This window comes from Eucalyptus grandis, chromosome 5 (assembly GCF_016545825.1).
Source record: "Eucalyptus grandis isolate ANBG69807.140 chromosome 5, ASM1654582v1, whole genome shotgun sequence".
Classification (NCBI taxonomy): Eukaryota; Viridiplantae; Streptophyta; class Magnoliopsida; order Myrtales; family Myrtaceae; genus Eucalyptus; species Eucalyptus grandis.
The window spans coordinates 9,105,565-9,116,377 of record NC_052616.1 but is presented as its reverse complement, the minus strand read 5'-3'; the positions used below and the strand labels follow the sequence as shown (position 1 = coordinate 9,116,377).

Genomic DNA, 10,813 nt, shown 5'->3' with positions numbered 1-10,813 from the left:
AGGTAAATTTGCTTGCGCCATCATAGATCTAACCATTTCTAATAGGGTTCTATTTCTTCTATCAGCTACCCTATTTTGTTGTGGAGTACTAGGAATAGTCAATTGTCATACAATCTCTTTTTCATCACAAAGAGCCTTGAATTGCTTCAATAGATACTCACGTCTGCGATCGGTTCTCAATGCTTTTATTGTTTTGTTCAACTGATTCTCTACCATCGCTATATATCGTCTAAAATAATCTAATGCTTTTGACTTATAGGAGATCAGAAAGACATAATCGAAACGCGTGAAGTCATCTATGAAAGTGATGAAATATGAGACTTCATGCCTTACCCTCACATTCAAAGGACCACAAATGTTAGAATGTATGAGTTGCAATGGAAATTCAGCTCTAATCCCTTTACTGAATGATTTTTTAGTTGCTTTTCCTGCTAGACACACAAAGTGACCCATCTTGCCACAATTAGTGGCAGATGTACCCATAAACTTATCTTTCAAGGCAACCCACATAGCTTAAGCTTTATCATAACTTTCAAACTCACACATAAGATCATCTTGCATACAACTCAGCAACGTGATGCGAGCAATGCTATTTTTCCTTTTCCAAGCTTGATAAGTTTCTAGATCTCTCCTGTGTTAAGCTGAAGTTCTATGCTCAAGTTCATCCATGGTGTGGTTGAGGGTTTCCAAAACCTCTTACTCCTTAAGAATGTATTGAAACTTTCGGTGCCAAATATTATAATTGTCACCGTTTAGTTTCTCAACCTTATTGAGGTCAGCCACAATGGTCTTGGATGCCGAAGCCATAATCAATTGCTATAACACATTGACATAATAAATGCAGAATCAATACTAGCATATTTTTCATAATAACACACATATTTAATTTGTAACAAAGACAAACTAAATTAATGATAATTCAACAAAAGACACAGAAATGAAAGTTCACTATGTTCCCAATCAGCTCCTATGTATAATTGTTATATTATTATTAATTAGTTTAATTTACGCACATTGTAAGTTCTAAGTGAGAACTCTTTCGAATTCTACCAATCTACGAACTCCCACTAAGAAAAATAATTACATGATCTCATGTAATTTCTACATTTTTCCATTAACACAAAAACATAGCATGATGTGAATCAATGTACAAAAAATAATTATATTGTAACTATAATCAAAATCGTAATTCAACATGTAACAGAAAAACAAAGATTTCTTACCATTATTCGAATTTTCTTGGAACTAGAAAACTGCAAGTATATTAAACTATATACATGTTACCATCGAAATAAGCTCTACACAGCATATATGACATCATTTTCATATAGGTTAGCTACTGTATTTCCTAAAATTACAAAAATACAAGCTAAAAAAAAATGAATTACGCATTAAACCCCCAAAAATACGCGTACTTAAGGTTTCCTACACATTTTCATACATTTATAAAATTCAAAAATACAAAATAATTAAACCAAAGTCTAGAGCTCAACCATACGAACCAAACGTTGTTGACCACACTCCAATCGGAGCTCCCATGCGCTCACATGCGCTGCTTGAGTGTGTGGCACACGCGCCAACGAGCCGTACAGGCTCTTGGCCGGTCCAACCGGTGATCGGTTCGACCGCCGGACCGATTGACCGGTCCAACTGTTGATCAGTCTGACTGGTTTGACCACCGGTTCCGCTAACCGGTCCGATCGGCTATCCGGTTCGATCGGTTGACCAGTCACCGGTCGGGTCGGGTCAACGGGTTGAGTCACGGGTCGGGCCTCGAGTCGGGTCTCCACTCGGGTCGTCGACCGATGACTGGCCGGCCAACTGCCGCCAGTGGTGACATCATCCCAGCGGTTATCGATTGTTAGATGACGTCATCCATGGCATTAGCATGCGTCGCTTTGCCAAGGCGCGCGTGACGCTCACGCATTGGCTTTCCCAGTGCTTTGAGTGCGTGGCACCAACGTGCCGCGGCTTCTAGCCACACGTGTGGGCACGTCCGACCTCATTCAGCAATGCTCAACCCACCGTTGGACTTCATCTTGACAAGTACTTTTACCTTATATATTTGAAAATTGATTTTGGCCAAAAAAATATTTCAAAATTTGGCCAAAACCGTACGGGTGTACGCGACCCGAACCCATTCTTCGCTCCGGTTCGTTTTTTACGATTCATATAGTAATTCTGAGCAATAAACATCCAAACATAATAGATTTTATTCTTTTGATCCCGATATCAAGTGATAAACGAGAAAATTCGATGAAAGCAAAGCAGAAATCATGACCTGACTCTGATACCAATGTTAGAAATCAAGTTGGCGGAAGACGATTTACCTGTTTCCAATGTGCAGCTAATAATCTATCTTGAAACGATCATTGAATTGCAGATGAATCACGAATAAAAATGCTTCACGTTGGTCTGAATGCAATTATGAGGAAAGCACCTGATTTTCACAGCGTAAATGCCGATTGTTTTTGTTATGAAGAAATGTAGTGCCTTCTTTTTTATTTATTTATGGAAAGGGGATAAACAAAGGAGAGGATTTTCTAAGCATATGTTCGATTTTCTAAGCGTATGTTTTGCCAACCGTGCCAATGGTTGTCTTCTAGACTCTTTTATATAACTCCATCACACCCCTTCAAATGGTGTTTTTCCATTGTAGCATATCAAAATGAAACGGTGCATTCTTATCACACTCCATCATGGACGTACTAATTCAGTACAACAAGTCCAAACAGTCAGGGTTTGGATGTCGAACTCGGCAATCCTAAACTTGGGGGACTTGAACTTCATGATGACCAGGACAAAGAAGAGAGCTTGGACGACCTGAAAGATGACGAAGGCAATGATGCTGATCGTCCACTTCATCCTCTTCTTGCGCTTCACCTCATCGTCCTCCATGGTATAAAGCGATTCTTGATCGCTCTGGTGATAGCTGTTCGTTGCAGGTGGTTGGTATTGGTTCTGGTTTTTCTCTGCCATTTGGTAATATTCTGCAAAACCAGGAAGGAATTCAAGTTTCGTTGCTTCGAAGGAATTGGATATGTGAGAATGTAGTGAGGCTGGAGAAGGGAGGGGTGTGCTTAAGGTTTACATAGTGTTCAGAGTGAGAGTACGTCCAAAAAGAAGCATCCATGGGACAAAGAGAGCCATGTGATTTGACTCCTGACCTCAAACGCGTCGTCCAAATTTTCACTTCTAGAGAAACGCGAGAGTTTAGTGGGAATATGTCAGGGAAAAAGCCATGATGATGAGGAAAAGGTAGTCTTGGTCACTACTATGGCCCTGTTTTCCATTCCGTCGAAGATGAAAGTAAGTTTTATGGTATAAATTGTCATCATCATGAGAAATTACTTGCAAATATTCATTAGCAAACATTGACAGTCGGAAAGCTAGTAATGTGCTTCGATAGTTTAAGAAGGGGAACCCTCGACTTAGCCACACTCTACTTCCAACGGCATAGAATGGCCTGCCAAGTCTGCATAGGCGGGCGGGAGACTCAATCCTGTTTTCCAGAATGGCTTCGAGTCAACATATGAGTCATCGAGTATGGTGCATATTCTGAAGTGGCACGTCAGTATTCTCGAGCCATTATTTGGGGGAGTTACAAAGAGGAGAGGTATGCCACACATGTATCAGAGGGACACAAGAAGATCTGTACTATTATGCTTATATAACATGGAATACAAATTTGGCATTATCTATCTTTATAAATGTGTGATCCTTCTATATATGCAAAAAAAAAAAGTGAAGAAGAAAGAATACTGAATTGGATATCCAATATAATATTATGTCAGCACGTTATGTAAAACGAGTATTGAAATAAGATCTATGCTTGAGATATGCAACCCAGCCGTTTTAGTAGTGGTGGCAAAGGTATAATCATGTGCAAAGTAGGATCCAATCTTTGGACCGTCCAAGTTAATCGGTTCTCTATTTCCTTTTTTTTCCCTTTTAATTTCGTTCCTTTTTACGCTTTCCTGGTTTTTCGAAAATGCCCTCTTTCCTCCCACAATCCGAACACTATGTACGTAGCACAGATGGCATGCGAGCCACCATTGATCAGACGTCGCTCCCTCATCGTCCCTCCCAACACCCGCAAAAGGGGTCGCAAACTTTGCCTGCCATCCTTGACCCCGCCGTGTACTCTTCCCTTAGGTTCGTTCGTTTCGTGGAAAATATGGCCATCCTTGACCCCGCCATATGTGTATAGGCAAGTGATTTGTGAAAAGACAAAAAAGAATGCTCTTAAATCTGGAAAAAAAAAAAAAACTAGTATGAAACAAATGTCAGAAATACATAGTTGAAATGAAACATTTCATAATAATGCAAAAATAATGAAAACTTGACTAGGACATCATGTTAAGATTTAAAAGTACCAATTCTAAAATTTTAAGTTCTTAAATAGATAAAGTAAGATGGATAAAAGGTCGTGACAAATTAAGAAAAAAAGCCTAGCTATGAGACAACCGTGCGTTTATGATACTTCAAAAGTCAAAACAATCAAGCTCTAAAGATCTAGGAAAGGCTGCTAATAGGGAAAAAAGCTTAAACCATAACAGTTTCGTTACTTTTCACCTTTGACTTAACACGAAATTGCAAAATTGGATGTCACACAGAGTCCTTGTGCGGACAAATTAGATGTACAGAACCCAAGTGGATATATGACTCAGTTTCCAGGAATAACTAAATACTTTTCTGCAAAAAATATCGAGAGGCCATTGCGTTGGCATGCCTTGAAGTTTTGCGCTGTAAATATTAGAAATAACGTTAGATTCAGTGCTATGAACTGATCTTATGGTTCAACCGAGCAGACTTATTTGCCAATACTGTATCATAGTTATATTGAATAAAACGTGGCGGTTCCACTGATTTTCTACTACTTTAAAAAAAAAAAAAAAAATCTCAGGCGATGGCCAAAGCTGAAAAACCATCGCTTATAGAGAAATTATTGGATACGTTTGTCTTATCACTAGTGAAGTTCAGCCGCGAGACATGCCGCGGCTAGTCATCCCTGGGCTATCCCCTGCTGTCAAGAACCATTAGGGACAGAAATGAGCCATGGCCAGAGCCCATCACCGGGGATCGTCCACTCGTCCCTAGAGGTCCTAACTACGCCACAAATAACTCAAAGATGTCTGCATTAACTCCAATCCATGGCAATCCACATATAAGAAATACAGGACCAGTCGTTCTCTGTGGGGAAAAAGTAAAGAAAATCCAAAGGACATTGTGTCCGGCACATTATGTGACATGTATACGGAACAAAAAAGGAATTTATAAATGAATGCTCAATCAACAGGATGATAGAAAATACATAAATTTCTCAATTCAATCCATGGAAAACTCGTGGAAAGAAAACATAGAAGTGAGCTCACAAAAGTATAAATAACGAGAATTACAATTGGCATCTTCATTTACACAACAAGGATTGGACGACCTTTGTCGTGGTATTGATTGCCATGGTGCAATTCATTTGCGAGCTCTTCTTTTTCTTGAACATGAACATGATTGTAATCTTTCCTTTAAGCTCGCCCTGACTGGTCAATGTTATGACCCCAGAGCTCAATTTGCTCCCGAGATTTGAATTGATATTGCTGGGCAAATTAGCAGAGCTCAGAGTCACGCTCACATCGATCTTCTTCGTAGATTTGAAGTTGGCCTTGCTCTTGGGGATGATTGCTTGTCCCACCTGGACACCTCCATAAGTGAAGTAAACAGTGGAGGCGTCGTACTTGAAAGGACCCCAGTTGGTGTTTTTGACTCGGATCGGGGCAACGAAGCTCATATTGAAAGAAGGCGAGGCCTGAGTCTCGACGGTCAGAGTCTGGACGGGAAAGTCGCCGACCCTGAACTTGGGGGATTTGAACTTCATGATGACCAGGATGAAGAAGAGGCCTTGGACTACCTGAAAGATGGCGAAGGCGATGATGCCGATCGTCCATTTCATCCTCTTCTTGCGCTTGGCCTCCTCATCTTCCATGGTATGAAGTGATTCTTGATCGTTGCGGTGATAGCCGTTTGACTCGGGTGGGTGGTATTGGTTCTGGTTCTTCTCTGCCATTGCTAGATGGTCTTTTGGGGAGCCGGTTTATGACTCGTGAGTTTTTTCTTCTCCGGAGGAATTGGAGATGTGAAAACTGAGAAGGCTGAGATGCTGAGAAGTCCTGGTTATGCTGAGGTATATATACGATGTTTGGGACACATCACAAGTGGATATAAGATTCCATTTCCAGGAAACTGCAATTTGATTAGAGGGGCCAAACGCGTCCGAACGTTGAAATCATCATGTATTTCTAGAAGAATGCGAATTATTGTTAGTATGACTTTCGGACATTGCTTTTTCAATAAATAAGGACACCTTTTAATGGTGGGGCCATATTATTCTATCAATAGAAGCTTCGATCACATGAACTGATTGGCCTCCCTGAGCGCTTTTAACAAATTATATTTTCCATCTGGGTGCTAAACCAGAGGTTAAGGCACGATGGGGCCAGAAGCGAACCCAGTCCAGAGCATGTTTCTTTTGACTTCTAAAATATCATCATCCCCACGACGATAACGCCAATTCAGGTACTTTATCTCAAAATTAAATGTCAATTCATGTGATACATATGGGATATATCGCTAAAAAAATTGACATGGATTATTTGGAGACCGTCAATGATTAGATAACATGAAATAAATTGAAGTCTATTAATCAATAAGGTGTTGGCTTAGCTGGTAAAAGAGTTGGCACATTGTGATCTTGGGTTCAAGTATAACATTACTCAAGAACTAAATATCATATTTTAGACTCACCCGGTATTGCTCTTCAAGCCCATGTGGCCTGAGCTCGCCTATATATTAGACCTACGAAATGTAAACGATCAGATTGACATTTTGAGATTTTAGGTAAGAATATTATTTGTTAGGAGTTAGAGTGATGTGTCAAGGTTAACTCAATGTAACCAAAGAAAAATTCCTTCAGAGGTGATTGATTTTAGGGTAGATCAATTCATACCCTAGAACTGAGAATCGATCCACATGCTCCTATAATTGGATTAAACTGAATTAACCAATCTGGTCTAGTTCCCAGGTGAGTTTAGAAACCGGCGGGGATAGTTGTGATCTTGGGTTCAAGTATAAAATTACTTGAGAATTAAATATCCTTTTTTAGACCCACCCACATTGGTCTTCAAGTCCATTTGGCTCAAGCTCGCCCATAATCCATTAGGCCCACGAGATGTAAAAAAACAGAACGACATTAAAATTTATTAGGACTTAGAGTGATGTGTCAGGGTTAACCCAAGGTACATCATCATTATGTAGCCAAAGCCCTTAGTTTATAAGGGCAATCGGTTTTAGGGTGGGAACGTCCCACCCTACCCTAGAACTTGAGGACTGACCCAATGGTTCTTGGAATAGGACCAAATTGTACTGACCGGTCCAATCTAGTTCACGGGTGAGTCCAAGAACCAGCAGGGATATTTTGTGATCTTGGGTTAAGTATAAAAAGACTCAAGAACTAAATATCCTTTTTTTGGACCCACCCACATTGATCTTCTAGCCCATTTAGCCCGGAGCTCGCCTACAGTATTTTAGGCGCATGAGATGTAAACAAACAGATCGACATTTTGAGATTTTAGGTACAAATATTATTTATTCAGACTTAGAATGATGTGTCAAGGTTAACTCAAGATACATAATCACTATGGAACAACAACCAAAAAAAGCCCTCAATTATAAGGGTAAGCGGTTATAGGGTGGGTTGGTTCCCACTTTGGAATTGGCTCACTTGGTCTTGGAACTAGACTGGACCAAGCTGATCGGTTTGGTTTGGGTCTTGAATGAGTCCAGGAACCGGCAAGGATATCTTCTTTTTAGCCTATGAGGAATCGTTTGTTCATTCACTTGTTAGTCAGCACACACTTGTACTCTATAGTACTCTGTAACACCCCAATAAATAGAAATAGACCGTCTCCCAGTTGTCTAACCCCTCGCTTCTTCTCTGACCAGCAACGACTCTCTCTGTTCTTAGAAAGTTAAAGAAAAAGGTGTGTAAGAGAACGAACATCGAATGAAGGAAGCGCGTGATTGCATGAGTTAGAGAGCGAGAAGTGAGAGGAATAAGACTGAGTGAGCAAGAAGGACTAAGGGAGGCGCTGCGTGACCGCGTGAGAATGAGAGACGTGAGACTGAGTGAGAGTTGAGAGGGATGAGCGGTGAGAGAGAATGGGAATTTAGGGTCGCCAACGCGTCCCAACGTTGAGATCATCATGTTGTCTAGAGGAACGCGACTTGGGTCGAGTATGATCGCCGGACATTGCTTTTTCAATAAAGAAGGATGACCTTTTTCGGTTGGACCTATTATTCTATCAATAGAAGCTTCGATAACATGAATTCCTATGTGAGCTGTATTCCTTTTTCCCTTTTTTTGTTTGTTTGTTTGTTTGTTTTTTTTTCAGCTGGGTGCTAAACCAAAGCTTAAGAATCAACTGGGGACAGAATCAAACCTAATCCTGAGCATTCCTTTGACATCTAGAATATCATTATTCCCACGGTGCCAAACCGAATTTTTTAGTTACAGTACTGGATCCAACGATTAAATTTCTGTTCATGTGATACATACGGGATATATGGCTAATTTGACGTGGATTTTTTTTTTTTTTTGGGAGGTCGTGGATGATCAGATAGTACGAAATAATAATTGCAAAAAAACACATTATGAGATAAGGCTGGACATATTTGACCGCGGTTAGCTATGGAGGAACCGTGTGATGCTTACATGGAATATTCCGCGAGGTTCTACATAAATTAATCATTGCTTTGGAGACGATTTGATGACTCCTGTCATCACTGTTCACGCTACCATTTGAAGTCCAATTTCACCATATTGCTTTATTGTACTTCTTCTTGATGACGTTCCATTTATCTCATGAGCAACGTACATGGCCACCAACATAAACAAATAATAGAACAATGCGAGTACAAAAATTTGTTTACACGAGCATATAAGAAATAGAAACTTTCATTTTCTAATGAAAATGAATACGCTCATAATTAAGAATTGTATATATGTCAATGTCTCAATTCTATTTAAATGATATTTTTGGCTGTCATCATATCACGTAAAAGTTCATTAAACAAATTGAATGTTTACCTCATTAACTCCACATAAAACTAAATGTTATGGATATTTGCTGCGTACAAATTCAAATTTCAATGGTCTAATTGCCATGAAATATTATTGTGCAATATTTCCCTGCTCAAACGATATAAAATGAATGAACGAAAAATAGTTTTATCATCAATGATATATTTGATAAAACTTTACTAGCATAACAGTTTTTGGGCCACTATGAGATTAACGGCATGTTTTGAGCTACAAATTCTAGAAAGACTGGGCCCCACAATAATTTTTGATTATTTGTTATTTATTTTTTAAGCCCAAACTGGCTATTAATCTCACAGTGGATTAAGAACTTAATTTGCAAACTGAAAATGTTTATGATTGAATTGGCTAAAAGTATAATTAGTTTAGAACTTTTTGAACAATTTTTCCTTGTAACACATTACGGTTCCAATTTTAATTTTTTTAATACTAATTGACCTTCCGCTACTAAAAGATGTTCTAGCGACGGCTAGGATTGTTCGTAGAAGCTGAAAAATTATTGCCTCTGGGGTTCTACGACGGGACTTATACGTGGCTAGTGGTCACCCTTCGGCAAGCCGGTGATGGGAACAATGAACCTCGGTCAAAGCCCATCTTCACGGACTGTCGGTTCGTCCCTAGGAGTCCCAAGTCAACAACAAGTGGAGCTCTCTGTCCGCTTCGTAGTTAGGAGATCCAAGCCAAGATGTCTGCACTAATTCTACACCATGGCAAGCCAAATGAAAGAAATACAGTGCACCAGTCATGCTCATGATTTTCTTTTGTCCAACACAAGTCATCCTCATAATGAAAACACTACTCTGTGTAAGGAAAAAGAATAAAAAAGCACATAACGTGGGTATATAATATGACATGAATACAGAACAAACGAAGAATTTACAAATGAATGGCCCCATCAATAAAAAGATAGAAATATATAAATTTCTCTATTTAAGCTGCAGAAGACTGGTGGAAAGAAAATAACAAACGAGCTCACAAATTATAGATCACTGAAAATTACACTCAACATCCTCATTTACACAACAAGGATTGGACTGTCTTCGTTGTGGTATTGATGGCCATGGTGCAATTCATTTGTGACGTCTTCTTTTTCTTGAACATGAACATGACCGTAATCTTTCCTTTAAGCTCGCCTTGGCTAGTCAACGTAATGACTCCAGAGCTCAATTCGCTCCCAAGATTCGAATTAATATTAGTGGGCAAATTAGCGGAGCTCAGAGTCACGTTCACGTCGATCTTCTTAGTGGATTTGAAGTTGGCCTTGTTCTTGGGAATGATCGTTTGTCCCACCTGGACGCCTCCATAGGTGAAGCTAATAGTAGAAGCATCATACTTGAAGGGACCCCAGTTGGTGTTCTTGACTCGGATCGGGGCAACGAAGCTCATGTCAAACGAAGGTGAGGCTTGAGTCCCAATATTGAAGGTTTGGACGTTGAACTCACTAACCCTAAAATTGGGGGACTTGAACTTCATGATAACCAGGACGAAGAAGAGAGCTTGGACTACCTGAAAGATAATGAAGGCGATGATGCCGATCGTCCATTTCATCCTCTTCTTGCGCTTGGCCTCCTCATCCTCCATGGTATGAAGTGATTCTTGATCGTTCCTGTGATAGCCATTGGATTCGGGTGGTTGGTATTGGTTCTGGTTCTTCTCTGCCAT

The 10,813-nt window shown here is 39.9% G+C and overlaps 2 protein-coding genes across 2 annotated transcripts; both read right to left on the bottom strand.

The window, feature by feature from the left end:
• Positions 1-5,410: 5,410 nt before the first annotated feature.
• On the bottom strand, positions 5,411-6,061 carry LOC104446088 (late embryogenesis abundant protein At1g64065). Its single transcript, XM_010059996.2, has one exon. It carries the CDS (start codon positions 6,059-6,061, stop codon positions 5,411-5,413), a length of 651 nt encoding a protein of 216 aa, XP_010058298.2.
• A 4,101-nt stretch (positions 6,062-10,162) lies between these two features.
• On the bottom strand, positions 10,163-10,813 carry LOC104446087 (late embryogenesis abundant protein At1g64065). Its single transcript, XM_039313287.1, has one exon. The coding sequence runs from the start codon at positions 10,811-10,813 to the stop codon at positions 10,163-10,165; it is 651 nt and encodes a 216-aa protein (XP_039169221.1).

Bases quoted from the DNA above. Each gene is read 5' to 3' on its own strand.
- LOC104446088 (XM_010059996.2), bottom strand. From the start codon at position 6,061: ATGGCAGAGAAGAACCAGAACCAATACCACCCACCCGAGTCAAACGGC.
- LOC104446087 (XM_039313287.1), bottom strand. From the start codon at position 10,813: ATGGCAGAGAAGAACCAGAACCAATACCAACCACCCGAATCCAATGGC.